A 25,943-nucleotide genomic window follows, 5' to 3' on the forward strand; every position below is an offset into this window, starting at 1 on the left:
TTCAGGATCTTGTCTCCACCACTGCACACCTTGCAGAGCAGAGCTTTGAAAAGCAGGAAAATAAGTAACAGGATTGTCATAACTTGATGATCTTGGTCCTCTCATTCCAATTAGTAACAGAGCAGCTGGGTCTAGGCCATGGATAGAGACTGGGGTGAGAGAGGACACTTGTCCCAGCACTGAGGGACAGGGATGCTCACCTTCTGACAGTGGTGCTGCCCATGCAAGTGGCAGGTACCAAACCCTTCCTGCCACAGGCTGCTCTGAAGGTCACCTCCTGCAGTCAGAACTCCTTGCCCCAGCTGAGTCTTCAAACCAGGTATTTAATGGATGCTGGAAGTAAGATAAACACAGCAAGATCAATCTCCAGCTTTACAGAAGTTACAGCTCTGGCTTCAGTCCCACATCACTTCCACAAACCCCAACCACAGCAGCAAATCCAGGCTGAAAAAAAAAACACCCACCTCTACCAGCAGCTCCAGCATTCCCAGAGAACTGGTGTCCTCCCAGCAGTGCCTTCAGCCCCCTGGGAGGCAGCCTGCCCTGCTGCTCCCTTCGTGCCAGGGAGTTTTCCATTAAAACGGAAGCACATCCCATCCATTCCAAGATGAGGTGGATTCTGCCTTTGCATCCCCCGAGTTCCACTGCAAGCTCCTTCCATTCTCTTTTTTTGACCCTACCCACACTCACCCTGCAGCTGGAGACTCTCTTCTCCCCTAGTTTCAGCTTGAAAAAAGGCACCTTCAAGTTGTAGTAGTCACTTTTTTTTTTATTTTAACTTTTTTGGGGGAATGGGGGAGAAAAGAGTATACATTTTTATTTGTACAATATTTAACAATCACTTTATTGAGGGCGAGGGGGGGGGTTGGTTTGTTTTCAGTACTTGCAGAAAAACAGCAAGTACCTTTTGACAGTAGTACAACAACCTGTGCCCAAAAACACTGACAAATACAAAGAGTAAAGTTAAAGTAATTGCTTACCAAAATCTTGAGAGGTAACGAATAGTAGATGGACTGAAACAGCATTAAAAAAATAAAAATTAAAGGAAAAAAAAAAAAGAAAAAAAAATAAGTACTGCTGGTTGAGTATCTGAGGTAAATGATGTTCCATCAAGGATGCTACTTGAATTGTTTTGCCCATGAATGGATATTGCAGCTTTCTGTGTTTTGTACCAAGTGTTCCTAATAAAGGTGTTAAAAAAAGGTTAACAAAGCTGGAAAAAGAGGAAACTGGTGACCCTAGTGATTCTGTCGAGTGCTCCTATGAACAGGGCAGGTCTCGTGACTGGTTCCATTCAGGTTAAACCACCCACAGGTGGTATCTGGAACCAGGCTGACTTTCCAAGCCCTCAAGCAGCAGGCTGGCCATGGTGGACTGACCCCCAGGAAGGGCAGCGCTGGTTCCACAGCTCTGAGGCACAAAGTCCCGCAGGACGCGACACGCGCTGCTCGACCTCCAGCTCAACACGCACCGCGGGGCTCTGGCCAGGCCCAGAAGGGGCTCAGCTACGAGCCGTGCAGCAGATCCACACTGTCCTTCAGCAGCTGGAGCTGGAAGAGAAGAGTGAGGCCCTGGGGGCTCCTCGGGAGCCACAGGACAGCACGGCCCTGCCCAGCTCCTACCCACGTGGCTACAGGATGGAGAGGTTGCTGCCTGCTGGTAAAAGATGCTCTGCTATTTCCACCAGCACCAGTCTTGGTGCCTCCTGCCTCAGCGACACTCAACTTACACAGTTAATGCTCCAGGAGTAAAACACCAACACCCCTCACAAAGCCCTGCAAGAACAGTTGTACCAGAGCAGCTCGGGGATCTTACTGCTGCCAATTAAAGAGCATTTATAGTATGAACATCCTTTTCACAGTGACACTCAATGATGCTGTTAAAAAGCAGGAAACTTGGTGTATTACAACGTTGAGACAATCAGGGATCTCCAGAGGCAGTTCTACAACATGAAGATGGGTGATGGGAAGCTCAGCAAGTGCCCTGTGTTACCTACAACGTGAAGTGAATGAGCAACACCAGGGTCCCCACCGTGTAGCTGAAGCTTGAAGGGTGACACACAGATGACACCAATTTTTGCATCACATCTTGAATAACAGATTGAAGCCACCTGTATTTCCTCCATTTTTGCTAGTAAAGGAGTTAAAACTCTTTGGGAGCACAGAGGGGTATGAATGGATTCTTACTTGTTCAGAACTCAGCAGTTGTGTTTCATGTCCTGTGTGTGCAAAGTCACGTCCTTGGATTAAGAACTGAAGCAAAAGGAAAGTGCCAGCTGAAGCAGCAGCCACCAACAAGAGTTCTCCCAGTTTAGAGCCAAGCTGAACACCACCGAGTTGCCCCCTACGGTACCAAGGGCCCTTCAGGGCAGGGCTCTTCCTTCCAGCTGCCTGGGACCTGAGGCATGAGGGTGAGGAACAGCAAGACAACTCTTGGTGGTACCTCAGACCTGTCTTCCTCTCCCTGGCAAGAGCAGCTTGGCCTGGATCTTGTTTATCTGTAATGTCTCTTATTGTTCCCAGAGCTTAAGTTCATCTACCTGTACAACATGGCTGTGGAGATCAGGTTTCAAGATAACATTCACAGCGAGCTCCTAATTGCAACATTAAAAGCTCCTTTCAAAGACAGTGGCTGGATGGTATGAAAACCAAAGGGTGACGAGATGCACAGCAGACTGCTCGACTAGCTACTGGCTGTTCTGCACTCCAGAGGTTGATAAAGTTTGTTTAAAGTCTGTGTAATGGACCAAATCAATGCAGTGAAACAGCACTCCTGAGAAGCACTTTGGCACCTACCTACCCAGTCACTCTGCAATCTGAATGTAAGGCATGACTTCCTAAACTGGAAAAGGGTGTTGGAGCTGTGACAGCAACTGCCATGTTGTTCCTCATTTTTGGCGAGCCTGTGCTATGGACATTGGTATTCGTTACCTCTAAATGGTCATTGCATATTTTAAGTTGTAAGCCTAACTCAATCATCCCTGACATTTGTAGCGTTTTTCACCTGCCATCTCTGGCTAGAACCTTGTGTGTGACTGCAGGACAACCCCACGTGTCACGGAGGTGGAGCAGGAGTTGGATGAGATGGCACCAAGCGTTGAGGAGAGCGGAGCTGCAAAGTCTCCAAGCAGAGAGGAAGGAATTCAGGGTAACGGAGCTTCCTGAGGTGATCCTGAAACAGTCATACAGAACCCACTGCATACTGCTTAGTGAAACAGAACAGGCTAGGCAGACCTTTGCACAAACATAAATAGGAAAAAAAAAAGACTTTAAAAAAAAGAACAAGAATTCAGAGCTTTCCAGTGTCATAGCTCACAGAAATTTTTTTTAAAAAAGTCATGCTTAAGTTCTCAAATATTCCTCAGACACAGCAAACCTAAATAGTATTCAGTTAAATAAATGTATGAGATACTCTGGGAAATGGAGGTAAGAGAAAAGGTTTCAACTAAAACAGGAAGGAAAACTTTGTTTCAATAAACAGCACTTTTTTTTTTATACACAACAAGCTAGTACAAGAAAAGGCTAAAAACACTGCTTTAGGAATGGCCATTTACTGTTGGCATGAAGCATAGCTTACCCTTTTTAAATAACACAGTGAATTTGAAATACATCATTTACAAAACATGGATCAATTTATTATTCCAATTTTGTTAGTGTTGTCAATCTCATAATTTAGCAGAGGTGGAACTGAGGTATACCTTGTTGAGGGAGGTTAAGTAATACTTGGAAGCCTCTTTGCTATATCCCACTTGATTACTTTTGTTTATGTACACTGAACAGCAGCACACTAAACATTCACAAGCTGTGTCATATTGGCATTACAATAGTCATTTTTATAAACAACAGCAAATGCAATAAAAACGAGTTACCCTTTTTTTTTTAAATCTGAAATGAAATGTTTGATTTAAAAAAAATAACAGTAGTTCATTTAAGGAATTAGTCTCTTCTGACAAGTATTAAGAAATCTGACGTCAGTTTTTAAAACGCTTGATTAGCCAGTATAGGTCCATATTCTTCATGTAAGTTCCTTAACAGCACAGGATCCTCTCTCAGTCACGTGTCCTTCAGGTGTAAGCAGGGAATGCAGAAAGTCTCATGGATCCACGTTCGGGAGGAAGAAGGGGGAGAAACCAAGGAAAACCACCTCTTGATGATGCTCCAGTGAGACTTACCATTCTTTTCACACCGAAACCAGTGATGCCGCCAGCAGTCCCGGCAGCGTTAGCAGCTCCAGTGAAGAGTCCAGGTGGTCAGTGACGTGACCAGTGCAACTATCATAGACTGGATTCTTTGGGAGGAAAGTCAACGTTTGTCACCATTGTGACCACAGTCACGATGTCCTCTGTTGTTATGATGTTAGTTAATTTTTGCATCTGCAGGATCCGCTCCTCCACGCAGCCCGCAGACAGCCTGGCCTCCGCGTCGTGATCCCAGCACTCCTCGATGGTCTCGCACAGCATCGCCATTCCCTGCCGGCACACACAGCCACGGGCCAGAGCACAGCACACACGGTTAGCAGGCAGGCTTGGCAACCTGGGCTCACCTAGGAATTCTACCCACAACCTGCAGTTTAAGGCACCCTTGCCCAATCTCAGCCCTTCTTTCACCCAGGAAACTCTGCTGTAAACCTGGTGTGTCATATGGGGCCTCGCAAACAAACCCCTTCCACCACTGGCTGTTGGGCTCTGCTGGTAAACTCATCGTGGTGTTTTAAAACATCTCACACTAAAAGGGATTAAGTTCTTCGGTGATCAAATGAAACTTCAATGCAAAACCCAGCAGGACAAAGGGGCATTTCTGTGTGCCAGAAGCTGACTTTCCTCCGAAGGCACAGGGAGCTAAAGCAGCAATATGCTAATTCCAAGGAGCAGATGGTGACACACACTCCTTTTTCCTGCAGACTGACAGTGTCATCTATTGTTTCTAACAACCCAGTTCTTCTTGAAAGCGCCACAAAAAAGCAGTGCTAGGAACCAGACCAGGAAAGCACTCCATGTCCCTCCCTAACTGCTTCCAGGAATTTCCCATCCATCACAGCTTATCCTGTGTTACTATGCTCAGTTTCTAGCCTTCCTCTAGTAAATCAAGGCTATTATTTCTTAAATATATTTTAAACATCTGCATTGACAAGTAACTCTCAAGAATCTCTTCTTTCACCAAAAAAAAAAAAACAACAAAAAAACATCACTGACTTTCAAATCACTCAGGATGAGAGAGAATATTTTAAGGTTAAGAACATATTAGACTGCAGTCCACTTAATTCCTGATGGAATTATTAAACTTTTCCTAAAAGTCTTATTGCTTATGAACACAACACAGATTTAACAACAAACAACATCTGGAATTCAAATGGTGACAGAACTTTGAAGAAGTTGGTTGCACAGCTACTTACAGAATGTTTCTGCCAACACTCTCTTAGAACAGGTCTCTTCTTTTTGTGAACTACAACTTCCTGCATGTCTTCAAGGGAGGGGTGCTGGCCAATTTCTTCTTCAAATGGCAACATGTACTCATCTACTGGGCCTGCAGGTAAAAACAAGAAGTTAAACTACCATTTTTCCTTGAAAAGAAAGGGGGGAAAAGTAACACTGGTGTGTGGGAAACAGTTTACTTTCTGCTGCCATTCAAAGCTCATCCTATGACAGGTCAGCAGCAAGGGGTGATGAAGATGTTAATCAAGCAGCAGTGGCATTCTCAGGAGGGGCAAGTTGGCTCTCCTGGGCCTGGTGGCTGAGCACAGCTCCCAGCCCAGCTCCCTTGCAACCAAAAGCTTCAAAACCCAAGTGGAAAAGGAGGCTCTGGGATCCCTAAAGGAATCAGAGGGACAAGCTTGGTAGGCTGAACTATAGATTACACAGCTCTAGGTGATATAATTTTATGTTATTGCAATCTATATTTTGTGCTGTCAGATCAGGAGTTTCAAAAGAGGAGGAAGGAAAAGATGAAGAAATGAACAGGTGAGACCAACAAAACGGAGCAGGGACCTGCTGGAGAAAACAGCCACGTATTTGCAGAAAGAAAAACTCAGAGCTAGACAGAGCTGTGGTTCAGGAAGGCTGCCTTCCTCCACTGAGGTCTCCTTTGCTTTTTGGAATGATAGCCTCAGGTGCCCTCCAACACACTTCAGCAGGACTGAGGTACAGAGGTCTGGCAGCACACCGAGGCATGAAAATCAATCCAGAAGGTGGGGCTGCCTCAGAGGCCTGTGCAAGGTTGTGTGGATCCTGTTAGTAAACAGCTTAACATTTCTAAAAGGGTAAAGTCTCCCCAGTGGCTTTGACTCTGTGATGAATGTTTGAAGCAGCCAGGCACTGCTTGGAGCAGAGAGCACTGGGCAGCCACACACCCATCTGCTGAGACCTCCAACATTTCCTGGCTGCTTCTCTGGCCATCGGGCAGCTGCCCTGGGCTCTCAGAGGAGAGCTTTGTCACAGGTGACAGCACTAGCCCACATGAAACCCTCATATGTACTTAGCTGAATTTAGCTGCTCTTAAGACTACTGAAAATGCAGATTTCTCCCAAACATTTTTTGAGCCTTGTCTTTTGTCTTGTTCCTCATTAATTCTGACTTTAAAAGAGCTCCCTTTACAAAACTGAAGCATAATATTCATACTGGAAAGAGGAAATCTCGTATCTTTTCTGGATAGATTAAATATTGGATCCAACAGTTTGCTTTATGAAAACAACTGTGATGGACCCATAGCTAACAAAAGGATCAGCTGCAGATTTCTCAGACACTGCTGTATTTTCAGTCTCTAAGCTATCAGCAATTAATCAAAAATCCTGACATGTCTATGAGCTGAACTAATGTTACATTAGAGACAACAAGAAGAAAGAGAAGGCAGGCAGGCACTGAACTGACACAGCACAGTCTCACCTGTGCTTAAACCAGAAGCAGAGACTTCTCTGTGCATCACTGCAGCCAACTGACTTCCTGGTGCACTGGAGGGCAGGTCACCATGAATCAGGAAGGACAAGGGTGTCCTACATATGCTCATAAGCAGCTAGAAGATCATTAACTCCATCAGTGCTCTTTGAAATAAAATGTATGTTGACCTATGAAAATTCTTCCATGTCTGTCAGCCTTATGTTCCCTTGCTCTCTTGGGACCAGCTCTCTGTCATGAATGAGCACACCTTCCACAGGCAGCACGAAGAGGCAGGTGGTCACTGTCTGGATGCTAAGGTGTGCAGCAGAAGACAGCAGTTTCTCAGCAGGTGCTGGTGGGACATCTGTGTTACCAAGGCTAACCTAATCTGAGCTTTTCTTTAGGAAAAGTATAAACACTTTTAAGAGAAGGTGAACTGCACTGAGACTGTCAGGCTGACCTTGGCAGAGATCAGACATGTTAGGTCAGGAGCTCCACAGTCATTCTTTCTCTCTCTTACCAGGACAAGAAATGAAGCAGGTATCAGAAAACTTTTACTTGGGATGCCACAGACTGAAGAGACTAAATAATGAAGTGACTACATGATGTTGGTGTTTCACTCACTTCCCCACAAGACTACCCCCCCTTAGTACATTTTATTACATATACATATATATAATCTACCTTCTAATTTCTTGCTCTAAATACACCTCTCACAAATGACACTGAGTATCTCCACACATCAAAGGTGTGTCTTACCATCTGCAGCTGTGCAGCGTGATGCCAATTCCCAGAGGACTAATCCCATGGCATACATATCTATTCTCAGAAAGGCATCCCTTTGGAAGTTAATAGCACCTTCTAGTACCTCAGGAGCCATGTATCTTCGTGTACCAACCTTGGAAGAAAGGAAAGCATAAAAAGTTGGACACTAACAATCAACATGACCACAATGACCACTCCAGCTGGTGCCAGTTTTAATAATTCTGTAGACCGTACTATTTTTTTGGTCAAAGACTAAAAATCACCATGGTTATCCTTGCTTAGAACTGCATCCTGGAAGTTTCTTGTATTCTTATATGCAAATAGTACGTAAGAGGAATTACAAACAATTGTATAGGCTGGTCCCTATAAAGGGTCAGGAAGCAGGAAAATCTGAACATATTTTAAAATAACACCTGCATAACATATTTGTCACTGCCATACCTTATTTTATCTAGTTGGTCTAGCTGAAGATGTCCCTGCTCATTGCAAAAGGGTTGGACCAGATGACTTTTAAAGGTTCCTTCCAACCCAAAGCAGTCTATGATTCCATGATGGTTTTCCAGACTACAGGAAGGCCGCTATTCCTATTCTTTCCTGTCACAAGGATGTGAAATGTTTCTCCCCATGACAGGAACAGAAATAACAGACCCAAGGAAAACTACCTACCTAAGTGCAACATATACCGAGAAAGTTTTATGAAATCACTTACACAGAAGTGGCCATAAAATGAAAACTTTGAGGATATCCATCCTTTTTGACCACAGGTGATGATGAAATAATGTCACATCTGAACAAACCAGAGCTTATATGATGTCTGAACAAGATCTCCTCCACTATTTCAGCTGTCAGGGTAATTGTTGTTTCTCTTCAGCAGTGCTGCTGAGGTTTTATCCTCTTAGTGTAAGGATTTTATTTTTGTTGCCCAACCATAAGGTCTCAAGTTCAGCCTACCATTAAATATATTTAGTTTTCCAGAAACCATAATGCTCAAAGCTCAAGCTTGTTATTTTAAAAGTACAAGGTACTGAAACAGTTCCCTGCTGAAAGAAAAGTGCTTGGTTAGTACTGGTGCCATTTCAGGGAAGCAACTTTTGCTGCGTCAGAAAGTTAGAAACTGGAAATCATTCCTCTCAACAGTATCTCAGAACAATTAATTAAAAATATGACACCAGGACTCTTCCTTGTCCAAATCCTCTCGTAAGAATGAAAATAATGGGGGGATAGAGGCCATGGAATGAAATGGATGGGGGCTGGAGGAAGGCTGTGATCTGTAATTAACTAATGAGTTAATTAGTAGCCTGCGAGAAGAAAGCACAAATGGCCTCATTTCTTAAAGCTCACTGGAAACAGGGCATGAAGAATGCCTCAACTCTCCATTCCCATTCCTGCAGTCACCTGCTGAATCATTGCTGTAGAGACATTGGCATTTACCTGTCCATGGGTGTCCCCTGCAGACTTTCCAGCCTCAAACTTTAAAGCTAGACCAAAATCAGCAATACAAGCTGTAAGATTATTTTTCAGCAGCACATTCTTGCTTTTGATGTCCCTTTTAAGTGAAGGAGAACAATTAGAAATCTTCAACATGAAATACCACACAAAGTTCTAAGCAAAAGGTAATATAATAAACCAAAGAATGTTACCATATGAAAGGCAATCAAATTATAAAGCAGCAGTCCATTTAAACAAGAAAATAATAAAGGCTAGAAGTACACTTGCCCACCTTAATTCTTATGGAAATGTAAGACTGCAATTGGAACTATCATTTTATGCTTAGTTTAAAAATACTCATGGATTTATAAGCATGTGTGACACAGAAATGGAATCAAAATGTAGTTACTAAACACTTTAATTACAACTCCATTTTGTTTGATTAAATAGAGAACAAAACACTTTGAAAAATGCATCTTGGTTTGTTTCTAAGAAGGAGATGCATCATTTCCTGCAGAAACAAAAGATAATGGAGTTGATCCAGCAATTCCCATCTGTCCTGTATGCACCTCTTCCCCATTTTATCATCAGTCAAGCAGTTTTAGAAAATGACATTTCCTAAATTAATGAAATTCCAAATCCTACAGAACCTGCATCTCTCTTACTCTGTATGCCTAAGTTTTGTTTTGGTTACCACTGCAATTTCAGCTCCCTACTTCTATTAACAGCTTTCTATACCTGACTTATTTTAAAAAACCCCAGCAGTTACACTAAACAGGCACAGCAGCACTGAGAGTGGATGTTTCTATCTGAAGGCATCCACAGTATCACTTTATGTTACAAACCCTGGAGATTGAGTTGTTTCAAATAGCTATAATGCCAATTATTTCATACACTGCAGAGGGTATTTAACTAATTTACTGTATAAAAAAAGAATGTATGACATTGACCACAATCACCACACCAAGCTCTATAAACCATCAGCTAGATTTTTGCTTAGGCTGAGCAGATTTTTCTTCTGAGGCTCTTGGTAATTCTGGAAGGAAGATACCAAAGTATACCTGTCTCTCCACGTTTCATATCCTTTAGCTTCAAGTTAAATATTAACAGTCACTTGCAAATCTTTCACAGATACTCTACCTGTGTGAGATAGCAGGTTTGTGTCCATCTTTCAGCCCTGGTATGTCCTCATGGAGATAAGCCAGGCCTCTGGCCATGGTCTGAGCAATATGACACAGCTCATTCCAGGAAACAACGTTAGCCTTGAGAAAGTCTGTTAATGAACCCTGCAGAGTGAAGGAGAAAAGCAATTATGAGATAATTTCCACTCCCATCTACTCATAAAGAAAACATCTCCATCATTAAGGAACATAGTATGCCTCTCTGCCTTTCTGCTTTCTGATGGGGCAGGTAATTGTACATGTACACACACAATCAACTGCTCATTTAAACAACAAAAAATGAACTGGTGCATCATCTCTAGTCCATGAAGAGAATCAAGATACATCCACACACCATCTCCATAAGGAACCAGTGCCAATAACTCCAGTTCAGCAGCACCCTTGCCAATGGACTCTGCTGAACTGCCTGTGTCAGAAATGGGAGCCAGACTGAAGATAGTTAAGTTCATTACAAAGACAACCCTACTTTTGTAAGGGTGATTTATAATCTTCCAGGCTCAGGAAAGTACAGGTTAAATTGACCTCCAAGAATCCTGCTGAACAAGGCGTGTCTGCATTCTCTAAGACCTTTAATTGACAGTCTAAGTCTTTCTGTTCTTAGACACCAGCAAGTTATCTCCAGATTCACAACAGAGTTTTAGAGTGAAATACATACTCTGAATTAAGAGATAACGTAAAGTAAAAATCTAGTCAACATAAAGCACTTCTCTTCAAACTCCTACAGCCTGCTCTATGGGCACATTTGCAAGGATTTGCACATTACCCAGTTTGTGTGATGTCAGTGTGTCACCTGTTCCTGTGCGAAAAGCCAACACAAAAGGGTAAGAGGAACAAAGCACTGTCAAAGTGCAGGGGCTCCACTTGAAAAATAAAATGAAGAATTCCTGCTTTTCATTAGAGCCATCTCAGATGCCACCTCTTTCCAAGCCGAACCAGATTTTAAAAACTCTTTGACAAAAACAAACAAACAAAACTATGCAACAGCCTTTGAGAAAGGCAAAGGAGTTTGATAATACTGGACTTCCATAAGGCCTTTGCCACTGTCTCCCACAGCACCCTGATGAAAAAACCTGGCTGCTCAAGGCTTGGATGGGCACACGCTCTGCTGGGTGAGACACTGGCTGGACAGACCCAGAGAGTGGTGGGAAATGCTCCTTTGCCTGTGCTAGTGCTAAATACAAGTTTGGGGCTTTTTTTTTGCTCTTTGCACTAAAATCTCTGACAGTTACATGCATTAAAAAAAAATATTTAAATCTACATGGACAAAAAAAAAACCCCAAACAGTGAATGTTTTCCTAATTATAAATATTTAAGTTCCTTATTGTGGTTATCACAATACAACTGGTATGTATTACTTCACTCTTACAGACATGAATCAGCTAACACAAACCAAACAAAACCAAAACACCACAATCTTCACAAGATGGAGTTGATTTAATCTAGGCAGACTTTGATGGGGGCTATTCAAAAGCACACATTCTAAAAAGCAAAAAAAGAAGATGTGTTTGTTTTCTAAAACAACTCCTCTATTAAGTAAAGACTGATGACAGCTTCTGCAGCTGGCTGAAAATAAACCTGAACACATTCATATCCAATGAAAAGAGACAAGCTAAGAGTAAGCAAAAAATATTTTACATTTTATTTCTTGACTGAAGGTCACATTTGTGACAGATTTCCAAGGCTGTTCTTCCTCTACTATCATCAGAAAAAAGGAAAAAGGAAACTGCATTGAGAGCTAAACCCACCTTTTCATGAAATGCTGTGATTAGCCAGAGATCCACATCAATGCTAGTGCCTCGCTTCTCTGCACCAATGAACTGCAAAATATTGTCATGCTTCATGCCAGGTAAACTGTAAATTTCATACTCATTCTGCCATGACTGTTTGTCCTTTAAACAGAAGAACACATCAAACCAAGTCAATAATAGTAAGAGGTACTTTCCCCAACAGAAGTTTCTTCCTATAATCCACTGTGCATTTGTAAATGGTCTGTCAAAATGACTATAACCTCTTTTTCTTTTTTGCAAGATAGGATTTACTACTTAAGGAAAACACAGTGTACACTAGTAACACTGTGAGGCTAATTCTTTAAAAATAACAAATGTTTAGACTAATAATAGTTGTGCTAAAAACTACTGACCTAACATATACAAAATAATGTAAAACTGTCTGTTTTCACCTACGTGACACACATTCACATAGTGTGGAAAATGGTCTGAAAAACTTTTATTTGCTGTAACCAAGTATCAATTGTTGAAAACAACATCAACTATCCCAGGTATGAACCATGGAAACACAAAGCTGTAGATTAGGACTGGAGTCTTCAGACTGCAAATCATTACATCTGCTTTACTCTTAAGAGCATGATTCAATTTTTTGGTTTTTATTGATCTACAAGAACCTCATAAAGAATTAAAAATAGGATTTCCTTCATTAAAAACAATCAACAATGTCTCAGATTTAATTTGTCACGCTGATGCCTGAAACCAGCATAAACACCTGCCATTTCTCCTAGCAGTGCTAAGAATTGCAGATGTATTTATTCAGCAAATCAGCACTTGGTTCATCATCAGAAAACACAAGCACATTTCTCCACCTTAATGAGCAGTCAGTGATTTAATTACTAATCTATCCTAATATCATTGTGTATGATCAATTTGTTTTCTTTAGCTAGACCGAATCTTACAATTGTGAGCAAAACCTGTTCTAAAACATGGCTTTCAGAGGGTACTTGCTGGGAACTAAACAACATTGCCCTTACTTGAGACATATTTAGTTGGGAAAACCACCTTATGGGTTTGCATTGCAGGACATTCCTTCCAAGTACAACTTAATTTGAAAAATACAAACAAATTCTTCTGAACTGATGTAGAGATGTGTGAGAGCTGCTTTAGCTACTATGCAAAATACATATTTTTATGGCTAAAAACATCTACAAATTTCACTGAGTTTATGTTTCAATAATGTTTGCTGCATTAAAATGCTTATTGTAATGCAATAAAACTCTACCTGTACATTTTTCAGCTCAAGACATCTCCTGCAAAGCCTTCTTTGAACTACAGAGATTTACAGCAAATATCAAAAGTTCTCTAAAATAAAAACCTTTGACTGTGCCTACAAAAGCTAGTTTAACACCACATTGTTACAAGCAACACAGGACAGCAAGAACTCCCGCTTACCTGAAGGGGGAATATTTTCACTGCAACATACTCGTTCAGCAGCTGAGCTTTCCATACACAACCAAACCTTCCTCTAGCTTTGATCTCTAGTAACTGCAAAGGCTTCAAACCCATCAATGGTGAAGGTGGTGGTGGTCCAGGATCCTGAAAGCAGATTAAAACCATTAACTGATGTTGCTATTTTGTGTGCTATCTTTGGTGACAGCACTAGAAATAAAGGCTGGCAAAACTGAAAGAGATCTGGTGTCATGTACCCAGCCCCCTCGCAACAAATTCCCCAAACAAACCGAAACAAAACAGCAACCCTTCTCCACAGGAAATGAAAATGAAGTTGTAAAACATGCTCAGCATTACCAGCAGGCCACAGCATAACAACAGTTACAGTGTAAACCTCTCTAACCAGGTGTAAAAGCACAGCAGAAATTAAGTACCAAGATAATCAAGCTTTACTTGTTACTTTTTCTGAGTGGCAGAATTAAACTGAGAACCTTTGATACATTTAAGGATTTCTGTTTGTTCGTTTGATACAGGTGTGACCTGCTTAATGTTTAGTTCAAGGGTCTGGTGAGTCTGCCCAGCCACCAAGCCCGTTTCCATGTGCCTAGCACTGCAGCCCCCAGCCAGGGCCTGGGAAGCAGATGTCTACACCAGCAAGGTGGCCAGGGCAGCAGTGCAGAGCTGATACCAGCACAGTTCTACTTCAAAAGCTCCATTGATTCACAGACTGGTCAGGGTTGGAAGGACTTCACAGATCATCCAGTCCCAAAGCCCCTGTCATGGGCAGGGACAACTCCCACTAGACCAGGTTGCTCTAAGCCCCATCCAACCTGCCCTTGGACACTTCTGGGGATGGGGCAGCCACAGCTTCTCTGGGCAACCTGTTGCAGGGTCTCATCACCCTCACAGCAAACAAATTCTGTCCAATGTCTAATGTAAATCTCCCTTCTTCCAGTTTTAAGTTACACTTTCTCATTCCATCCCTCCCTGCCCTTGTCCAAAGTCCCTCCCCAGCTTTCCTGGAGCCCCTTCAGGCACTGGAAGGTGCTCAAAGGTCTCCCCAATGCCTTCTCTTCTCCAGGCTGAACAACCTGGTGATGTAAAGTTGCAAACCAGTATGTAGGCAGGCTATGGCACTACAAAGTCTTCCAGGACATAACTAATGTTTTTGTTCAGAAGCCACTGAACCACATGCACAGTTAAGACTTCTGGCACAGGAAACCAGACATCACCACCTCCATGGTCAGCCCTCCAAGCCACACAAACAGCGGTGTGAGGAACCACAGCACTGATGCTTCAACCTACGGATCCACTTCTACTGCCCCCAACTATTGCTAGTGCAGACAGCCAGTATGTTCCTGACATGTCAGTACTTGGCTGTACCCCAGAAACAGAGATGGAGTTACATTTAAGATGTTTCTTACAGTATCTGTGCTTTCCTGAGGGGCTAGTCCCACGACTCCTTTTCTAATCAGCTGGGAAGTACAACTGCAGACAGAGCCTCCATACAGCTACCCCTAGGACCACCCATCCTACATTTGAACAATTTCCCTTTCTGGGAAAGAAAACGTGACAGCTTATTGAGTAACTTGCATTTATATTTTCTACATCTCTTATGTATTCAGTATCATACACACCATCTGAATATAACAAATAGATTTTCAACTTTATTGCTAAGGATGTGCTTCTTTCTGGGCTGTCATCTCCTCTTTCCAATCTATCACATCAGCTCAGCTTGTACACACCTAACCTGCTTCCCTACCATGAACAGCAGCATCAGACCCCCTTACACACACCTCTGCATCAAAGAGTATTGCACAGAACCAGGGAAACAATCTCTTCTTTCTGACCCCTGTGTTTTGCAGGAAGATATGTTCTGGTGTGGTCAGTAAGCAGACTCACCAACACTGGCACCACAAGACACAGCTCCACCTTCCTCCTGCACCCCCCCCCCAAAGCAGTTTAAACCACGATTTGTTTCTCTCTCCAAATTACCACAGAGACTGCCAAACTCCAGTGGTGACAGAGGGGGGACAGGCCACAGATGGGAAGTGGGGAAACAGCTGCTTTTAGTGGCAGTGCAGGTCTGTGGAGACCACAAAATTGTACCACAAAGTCAGTCTTACACACAGAAGAACCACACAGATGAAAGGCAGGTATGGCTGTTCAATGATACCCACACTGCAGAATACAATGAAAAACCCCTGAAGCCTACTGTGCAAAAAACCCTCCAAAAAGTACACTGGGCTCCTCTATTTTTTCCCAGTCACAGCTGAAGTGCTGTTTTAAAGAAAAAGAATGAAAAACACTGGAGTAGTTGCTTCTACAAAACAAATGAGAGCGCTCAATAGTTAAGTATTTGAGCACTTCAGTTAGCAACATAAAAATCTTGTGCACATTAAAGACATTTCTGAAGGACTGTGGTTTTAAGAGTACACTACTATTGTGAGAAGGCAGACAAGAGCTGCTGTATCCAACACAAGTTTTGAGTAGTTTAAGCACAGGAATAACCATTCTCTTGCTTCTTAATAAGCAACAAATGTATCCTTCAACAGGAACAAGTTTCATAGAGAGACAGATCCGTAGCACTTTAAATAAATGTTACCTAATTTGACAAATTAATGACTGCAAAAGAAAATGCGTTCAAATTAGAAATACTACAATGATGTCCTCAAAAAAGCATGCCATGCTTCCACAAATGTTACTGTGATAGATGCTTAAATTTGTTACACCAAATATTTCAGGCACCAGGGAAATCACTGCCCTCAATTTGTAATAGTTACAAGAGCAACTAGAAACAAGATGCCCAAATTTATTCACAAAAGCCTACTTCAATTTGTAAAAAAATCCCAACCTTGTTATTTTCAAGAAACCTGGGGGTTTAACACCAGGCCATCAGACAATTTTATCAAGTTTTGAACCTAGTGACCTGCCTAAATTGGGAGACCAATCTGTGGGATGTAAACTCAAATCTCACTTTACTTTAGTGGCCAGCTCAACTCCCTTTCCACTTCAAATCTTCCACCCAAAAAACCTGCCACTATTTTGAAGCACATTATGTGAACTTTTCTCAACCATCAAGCAAATGACCACTTAACACTTTTGAAGGATTTGATGAATAGAATTACAGCATCTACCCAATGAGTGAAGGCAGTAACTCCTCAGTAAAAAGTGGCCAGTGAACACTGATGCTTCTTATTTTCACATTAGACCACAATACTTGTCATATAACTGAATTTCCTACTTCCTAGAAAATCCTGGCATTTCAAAATATTTTCCCACTATCTTTCACAGCAGCCTCCTCTGGCTCCCTGCACATTTCCCTTTTGTGTTGAAATATTTCTATGAAGTCAAAACTTCTGGTGTTCTTATGAAGCAGCAACTCACACCCACAAATCAGAAACAAATCCTGACTTAAAATGGAAAGTATGATTTCCTTCTGTTAACATAACTAAAAAGAAGAGCTATTCATATCACTCCCCCCCTAAACAACTTGGTTAAAATCAACTAGCACTTACTTTACAGCTACAGTTCCTATTTTTACACAGAAACATTCCGTGACAGTATTTTCAACTTGCTTGACTTCTGAAGCCAAAATGTTTAAAGTGCCACAGGCATCATTATTTTTGAGTGGCTTTTTAAATCATCTCTGTGGTGCCGAGGGTGATGATATAATGTGAGCAAAGACACTGTGGATATATTAGTTTAAGAGCTTGCCAAAGATGTCAAAAAATAAGGACCCAATTTCCCATTCCTGCGTTTTCCTTGTCCCTTTCCTTGGAATGACTCTGGTATTTGTTTGACCACACAGTAAATCAAGGCAACACATCATATTGCCAGAGAGCTATAATTTATTTTAAAAATCAGGTTAGTTTTCTTTAAGTTATTTTACAGCTGGGTGTCATAGTCAACTGTCAGGTAGTGCATACTTAGACACACCAGAAAAAGAAAAAAATACTCTTAAAAGAAGGGTAACTTCCAGAAAAAAAGTTTCCTTAAGTTTCTTCAAGAATGGTTCTCAAGATCAGAGAGAAGCTTAACAAACATGAAACTAAAACCATTCAAAATATGACCAACAGATCATTCAAAGACTTGAGTCTGGTGTGTCTCTCATATGGTGACTCAAGCAGGTGATTCATCACATATGACAAAAGGAAAAAAAAAGGCCAATTATCCAAACGGGGTTGTACACAGAAACATTTCTCTTTCCTGACTCCAAAATATAAACAAGTTTTCAAGCTTTCAGAGCACAAGCAAGTTTTCCTTGTTAAATGGTGCCATATTTCCCCTTGTTTAAATTTAATCTACAGCTTATATTGTGAATATCAGAATCATGGAATGGTTTGGGTTGGAAGGACTTCAAGGCTCATCTCGTTCCAACCCAAGTGTAACAAGACATTTCAGCTATTAATTAGACACCTATAGAGATCAGGGAAACTGAGCATTCATACTGACTTCTGACAAAATTCACATTGACAACCTTGACTTTTTCAGCATTCCATTCAAAGGTCTAGCAATAATAACCAAGTTTCTGAATTAATGGTTTTCAGTGACTTGTAGTTTCACAGGAAGTATCAGTATCAATATCAGTAACAGGAACTTCGGGCCAGTGAAAATGTCAAAGGAGAGACATCACAGCCAAATAAAACTTCTCCTCAGGTGATCTACTTCTCGAGATCCTGAGTCACACCAAATCCCATCACACCCCTCAGAATCACAAAATGAGGGCCACACATGACAGTTTTCGGCGTTTCATACGTGGAAGATGACAACAAAGACCCAAAGGCAGGACAGCAGTGGGCAGGAATGCTGTTTGCTTCCAGGGCAACCCATGAGAGCAACCCCTGCCATCCCTGCCAGGCCCAGCTCCCCAGCACTGCTCCTGCATGCAGCACCAGGGTGCAAGTGAATAAACCAGCCAGTCTGTAGTTGAAGGACCACAAACCCACCATCCCTGGTGTATTTCATTATCAGTCCCTGCAGATATTTAACTCAATAGCCTGAAAAATTACACTCAATTTTAAGAAAGCCATGAATAGACTCAAGGATGTGTTTTTAGACCACGCATGCGGGCAAATTTCTTGTCAAAAATACTGGGGGGGGAAAAAAAGTAATTCATACCAAAACAACTTCTTACATGTCCACAGAAAGTTCCATAACCATGAACAAACATCAATGCATCTTACCTCAATCATTATATGAAAGGCGTGCTTGTAGAGAGGGGAAAAAACACAGGCAAAATAAATTACTATTTATACCAAGAATGGGGTGAACAGCTTATTAGAGAAGAGACAAAATAAATTGTGAATTAACAGCAAATGTATTCATGGGGATATTAATGCTTTCCTGTACTAAAAAAAAAAATTAAATAAAAAATGTCCATCATTGATTAAGTTTGCAAAGAAAAATGGGCAAAAATAAAGATTATTATACAGATCATTACCTGAATAGATTTTATAATTAAACCAGAATTGTCCATTGTAAGTGTATAAAGTCATGTTACTACAAAAACTGTATATAAACATATGCAGAAAATTAAACACACACAACTTATTTCATGTTATGCTCACAACTGTACAGGAGAGGGCAGCGTTGTATTTCTTAAAATTCACTGCAATTAGCAAGCTGGGGAAAACAAAAACTTTTAAATGTCTAAGTTACAGCTAAACCTCAAAAAGAAATAGGTTATAATATATTAGGTCTATAGTACTGAATTTTATCAATACATCTCGTGTGCTAGAGGTGTAAATAGAACAAGTGAACTTGAAAACAACAGATCCAACATATATGAAGGGTGATGACAATACTCAAGATTCTTTCAAACAAGTCACATGAACTTAAAGGCTGTGGAATGAAATCCATTATCAAAACCCAGGTCCCAGAGCGCTGCTACTGAACCTAAAGAACATGTTTTAATGACACAAACTTATTTGTGCTCCACTCATCTCGTTTTTGTTGAACAATGTCACTGCCACTCAAGCAGAGAAGCACTGAGCCACCTTTGTTTCTCCTCCTGTACTTTTGTCTCAGCCATTTTCTTTGTCTTTTATAATTTGATCAGATAGATGCTGCAAAGAGCACGAAATTCAAACACTTCAAGTATCCAGCTGCCACGTAACAGCAATCATCCTTTTCCTCACCCTTTGTACATTCTCGGGATGCTGCAGAGCGTAGGGCAAACAAGAGGCTTTTCTCTGTGCTTGAAAACTGTCTAGCACACACTTAGCATTATCTAAATAATTAATAATAGAAGTGCTGAAGTATTTCTTGAAGGCTAGAGGAGTTGGGAATCAAATAAATACTGTAGTAGAGCTTGCTGCCACTGACAGAGCACTAAAGAACACTGGAGCCCAACAAGATCATTCTTCCTCCCTCCGAAGCAGATTCCTGCAGAACCTGTGCAGCCTTGGGGCACCTCCTAAGGGAAAAAGCTCCCAAGCCCCTCATATTCCTTTGCCAAGAACAACAGCCAAGCAGAAGAAAATTATTACTCAGTCTGTGAATCTGATAGGAAGGAAACAGCTACTGAACAAAGGAATAGCAACACGTCCTTGTGTTTCTGCTAACTCAGTAGTCAAAGAACAGACAGTATCTGTTAAATAAAAAGCACTGCCTGTATGAAATAATTATTCAACAAACAACTTTCCTGTGGCTGAAAAGAATTATTAGGCATTTTTTCGGGCCTATTAAAAATCTCCAGCTCCTGAGAATTATGCAAATTCCTCAGAAATAAGGAAAAAAATACATTAATCCAACCTTTTTGCTCTTACTATAACAAGAAACTGCAAACATGAAACTGAGAATAAAAAAATCCTCTCCCGTGCCTCTTGCTACTCTCTTAAGGGGATCATCTTCCCCCAAACACTAATAACTTAGATCTGCATGAAAATCTTCAGAGAATGTTTAGGCACATCACAGACCTGATTTTTAAATCATTGTCCTTCCCTTCAGACTACAGACCACCCCACCATCTCTGACTTTTCACTAGAAATGCAGGTATCATCAGTTTAAGCAGGACCAGGCTATGAGAGAAATGCAAATACATACTTTCTTATTTAAGGGATTAATACAACTTTTATAAATAGAAATTGGGAGCAATTTCCCACCCCATAATAACATGTATACAAACACACCAACTTCCTATTTATACTGCCTGAAAACTCCTTCTAAAGGTTTTATCAGGGATTGGGGAAATAATTGTGATATTAGTAACCAACTAGACCACAAGAACGCAAACAGTGAGGCCTTTTCCAAAATCAGACCTATACATCACCAGATTCTGAACTTCAAACACATCACCAAAAACTTTATAAACGTGGTCTTCAGAATCAATGCAAACTATTGTACAAATCAACTGCAACACTTCCTTCATTTGATCTTAATGAGTATCTTGAATGTGACATCTGCATATTGTCCTTCAGTCCCTTATCAATCTCTTTGCAGGATGTAAGGTAAAATCAATTTATATACCTTGTGAAATGTGGTACTCTCATCCATTTAGTGATCTAAAATACTACCTGAAAGACATTAATCTGAACCATTCAGGAGAGCATATCTGAGGATATGCAGCAAACTGGACTGTATTATGGAAAATGATTACAAAACTCCTGAAGGTAGAGCACCTGATTGCAGACTTCAGGGAGCACTACTTGGGCCTCCCTGTGATTGTTCCAAAGCACCATCTACAAAAAACAGAGAGAAATTCTTAGAGGTAAATTAAATATAGTGCAGGCAAAGCCTTCAGTGTCTTGTTAGTCATTAAATGTGTAAACACCAAGATGACATTTATGAGAATAAGACACCAAGTGCTGCCTCCATCCAGCCTCAGCAGATGGATGCACATCCTCTTGCACCTGCCTCTCAGATCCTCTCTGTACAGAGCTACTCCTAAAACTAAACCAACTTTTTAATAAGCCAGGAGTAAGATATAGTAGTGAAAGTGAACAGTTTATAAGGCAATGCTCTGCTTGGACCAATGCAAAAGCACAAAGCAACATGGAGTTCACTACAGAAATAAATTAGAAACTTTTTGTTTTAATTTTACTTCAACTCTAAAGTTCCCTTTAGGCTGCCGTTCAAGATAAGATACCATAAGCCTGGATTTGGGTTTTCTTACCTCTTCAAGATTTAACAAGCTACAGATGCATTTATGGTTTATTTAGATGGAGATAGCTCATTCTGAAAGCAAATTAAGAATTCAGAAATATACTTTCAAAACAGCTTTTTTAAAAAGCTATCAAGATTTAGAACCAAAGTGCTGGGTATTTGGTTGTATACTGAGGAGTGGAAAAGCTCATGCCACTGTGTACCTACTTTTCTATTATTTGTCATACAAATTCTTTCATCTGTTAAACAGTTTAAGGAACTACTTTTCTTGTAATAAGCTATGAATTCTAAAAAAAATATAAATAACAAAAAAAAGACACAGCTGTATTTGTGTGGGGGTTTTTTTTTTCCTTTAAACCACCATAGCACAGTTGTGTCTCACAGCACCAAACCTTTCTCCTGTGTCATTCTAGCTGCTCACTGGAATAAATTCCAGAAGAAATGCCTGTTAGTCCTGAAGACATTAAATGCAGTATTTGAGAATGTGAAATCGTGCACGGATCTAACCCTGAGATCATTCAGCTATTCCTTTTTAGTACCAACATTGCCACTCATGACATGTTAATCATTCGTTAACCACGGATGTGCACCCAACCTTAACTCCTTCCCAGCTAGCCACAAGCCACAAGCTCTAACTCAGTTGTTTTTGTTTTTTTAATTCTTCCTCTTTTTGAGCTTTATCTTTTCTTTGTTGATCTTTCTCTTTTCCCATTTCTTATAAGCACCTGGCTTTTCGTCCATGTATCTTTCAAGCAGCTATTAAACTTCCTAAGTTTGGAATTAGTCCTTGTAAAAACATCTCTCCCTTTCTTGCTCTTCATTTTTCAAGTGTTAAAATGTTTCTATTAAAATACCTGTAACAGAACAAGGAAAAAAAAAAATGGCTGGAAGACAAAAATGAAAACAATCTGAACACTTGTTTTTATTTCTTTATTCTTCTTCAGCAATCAACTCTTCCTAGTGTGGCAAAGGCATAAAGATTATCCCAGAAATGTTAAGTGCACCAGACATACTATGTGATGTGCTGACAGTTGATTTAGAGAATAAAAATAATTAGTGAAAATATTTTCCAATGCCAAGCATAACATTTTCCCATTACTAACTACTTTTTGAAAACACATCAGTCATGTCACATGCACACTCACCCAACTCCCTGGCACAATTCTGGTGGCCTAGACCAGATGTCTGAGGCCAAAACCAGCAGCAAAGAGAAGTTCATGTTTTGTTGTATGTTCTTACACTGTATTAGTTTCCAACACACATTTTATTTTTCCACTGCTAAGCATGCAGTCGTTTCTACCGTCAGTTCAGAATGTCTTGCATCTGCCACTGCTAGACGTATTCTCCATCATTATTCATCTCACATTCTGTGATACTATTTCAATTCTCATTTCTTACAGTGAAACTGAAATACCCAGGCCATGACATAGCTACATGTAGTCATATTTGGGTGTCTTCAGGAAAACATACACTGAAGAAAGACTATCATGGTATGGCAGTGAAGGGAGCCATACCAAAACCACCAAGCAAAATCAGAGTGGTTTTTGTGCTCAAAAACCTTCTGAAACCAGAGGGCAATAAGATCAATATCTCTGTATTTGACATGTGTTGCAATTACTCTTAAACTTTGGTTAACACAGCACATGACTTTGATGACAAGGGATGTCATCCATATACACAGGACCAGAGAGGCTGATCCATACGGAGTAGGAAAAAGACCACCAAAAATGAAGCACAAAAAAGACTATTGTGCTCACTGTAGGCAATCCTGGGTGAAATACTTAAATGAAGTGACTCCTAAAAGGTTAAAATTGAAAGATGTAGTTGTATTTTTCAACTATGTAATCCTCCTCTCTGAGAAGAGAAAGAAATGGCAACTCCTATCAACCAAACTTGCTCTTATGGACACTCTAGCAGACAGCAGCAGTCTAAGTAGGATCTGTCTCTTCTGAGTTTTTAACTTTCTGGACACCAAATAGGCCTAGATTAGGGCCTCCTTGTGCTTAGTGACTAAAAACATGAAGCATCTTTGACCCAAGTAGTTTCAAACGCTTCAGAAGACAGCACAAAAATAGGTTATGAAGAAAAATGACATTATGTGAATGTGCAAAGCTTTATTCCAGCCCTCTCAACATATGACTCTTATTTTGAATACAACACAAAACCAAAAAAGCAACTCTGTGATCCAACAAGATATTCATAACCCAGGCACTCAACGAAAAGTACAAGAGGTTAAACCCTCTTTGCACAGGATGGATGTAAAGTGTTGGGAGCTATAGCTCTGTGAACTGATAAAAACCAAAAAGTGTTACTTGTGTCAGTTATGCTATAAAATAGGTTATGGTCCTATCTATCAGATGACAGAGTGGTAACACCACGGGTGTAATTAGCATTGACTGACAACTCTGGCCCAAGCTCAAGAGATGTAAAAAATAAATGAGCATAACATATCAACTCCTTGCCAACCACATTCCTATTTCCAACAGAAATATTAGTAGGAGGCTGTGAGGAAATCTACACTACACCTAATTTGAGACTGAAAGCCTTTGTTCTCAAAGTGGTGTTTTGTTTTCACTGTACTTGGTGCACATGAGTGAAAATTAACCAGGTGAAAATAACTCCATCTAAAAATATACAGATCAGATATTTAAAATACAAATAATTTTTTTTGCTGAATTCAGACATATTAATATATGTTTGCTGCATGATTAAATCAAATATTAAATTAAATCTTAAATTTGTTAATAACTAATTGAAGAATTTAAAGAGTGACAGGTGTTATAAAATTTGACAGCTGTAACTAGAGAGCACCCCACACACTGCAGTGAGGCACCCAGCTAACAGCATGGACAAGAAACTAAGAGGCCTTCTGACTGGGACACCAGCCAGGAGTATCTCAGGAGGAACCTACTCTAGCAACCCCTTGTTCTCTCTACCCAAATATCTGCAAGTAAGAATGAAACAAGCAAGGAGCAAACTAAAATATCCACTGCTTTCCAATCTTAAACCAAACATAAAATAATTGTGTTGCATGAAATGTGGAACTAATTATCTGCGTGTTCCAAAGGAATATAAAGTTAACCCACACGGCTGTGAACTGAGCTCAGTTTGGGTAGGAACTGCCTGAAACACCGTGAAACTATTTTACTTTCAAAATAAAACTGTTTTCTCAGATGTTTGTCCTTTGTATTTCGCTACAGGCTCAGAAATTTCTTCTAGCATTTATTGTTTTTGGTTTTAGCTATTCCAAACAATTTTTTCCCTTCTGCCTTCTTCTCTTCCCAGTTTTTTCAAGATTTCTCATTCTTCCGTGTTTCCTCATTTTTATCCTTTGTTTCTTCTTCATCCTTCAACTTCTAGTCAAAAGAAAGACTAGTACCAGGATGTACTGCACCTAAGTATTCCCACTGTCCCCCAGGAATAAACCAAGTAAAACCTCTATCTACGTGTCATACAGAAATCCCTGCTTTCCTGTGAGTATCTGCTATACATTTGATCCCTCCATTCTACCACTTACTACAGAAAGATTTAGAAAAGAATCCATTTGCCTCCAAACTCTATTCACACCCTAAATATTAAATATAATATTAATATTTAATATACTAATTGCAGAAATATTTAAATGTTTGTTTTGTGGTTATAAAATTACTAGTACTTTTCCCTCTCTTCCTGCTTCCTCTGTCTCCTGTTCAAATCAGCTCTAATCAAATCTGAAGTGGGAAATACTGCCCTGCTGCATATGGAAGAATATTTAAACCTTCTATTTCCATAATAATTTCATTTAGTTTTTCAGGTAGAAGTAGCTTTTCCTGACTTTCCACATCCAACCTTAATCCCTATTCACCACAAGATAAGAAGATGTTATTACACCGTAACTAGCTCAGGCATCAACATATACTTATCCCAACAGATACAATATGAGCATTAACAAAACAGGTTATTACCCTATTAAAATTTATGACGTGTCCACTCTTGTACCAAACATAAACCAGGCAAGAAAAGAACGGCAATAAAAGAGAGGAAGAATCTAAAAACTCAAGTTATTGATATCTCACACATATTTAACATTTGGCTTGCTTCTCTATCTGTTTATCCATTACACATTTAAGTCTAGAAGTGAAATTTCATGCTGAAATTATTCACACAACTAGCAGTTATGAATTTGATCTTACAATGAAGACTACTAGGCTGATGCAAAGCCTCAAATACATAAAAATTGAGACGGACAAAATAATTATGCTAACAGATTGCATGAAGTTTGAGGATATGCAATATTTTCTGCAAGGACACGAAACATACTTTTTTCCTCCAAATTATGTTATTTTCATTTGGCAAGAACATATGCCCACTGCCTCCCCCCTAATTTTTCTTATCTATTATGACAAAACTGAAACCAAACCAACTTTATTTATCGACCAC

The 25,943-nt window shown here is 40.3% G+C and overlaps 1 protein-coding gene across 2 annotated transcripts in view; it reads right to left on the reverse strand.

Moving 5' to 3' along the window:
* Nucleotides 1–3,463: 3,463 nt before the first annotated feature.
* The window catches only part of ACVR2A (activin A receptor type 2A), a 62,926-nt gene continuing 40,446 nt past the window's right edge, over nt 3,464–25,943 (reverse strand). Inside the window, exons 5-12 of one of the 2 annotated variants that reach the window (XM_051623530.1) lie at nt 18,605–18,628; nt 13,422–13,565; nt 11,988–12,131; nt 10,202–10,347; nt 9,065–9,179; nt 7,628–7,766; nt 5,392–5,522; nt 3,464–4,468 (exon numbers count right to left, since the gene is read on the reverse strand). In XM_051623530.1, coding sequence (XP_051479490.1) covers nt 4,274–4,468; nt 5,392–5,522; nt 7,628–7,766; nt 9,065–9,179; nt 10,202–10,347; nt 11,988–12,131; nt 13,422–13,565; nt 18,605–18,628 — 1,038 coding nt within the window. In that variant the 3' untranslated portion in view covers nt 3,464–4,273. The remainder of the gene's footprint in view (nt 4,469–5,391; nt 5,523–7,627; nt 7,767–9,064; nt 9,180–10,201; nt 10,348–11,987; nt 12,132–13,421; nt 13,566–18,604; nt 18,629–25,943) is intronic. The other variant, XM_051623531.1, reaches the window with a different exon arrangement.

Source organism: Apus apus, chromosome 6, assembly GCF_020740795.1.
Source record: "Apus apus isolate bApuApu2 chromosome 6, bApuApu2.pri.cur, whole genome shotgun sequence".
NCBI classification, from domain to species: Eukaryota; Metazoa; Chordata; class Aves; order Apodiformes; family Apodidae; genus Apus; species Apus apus.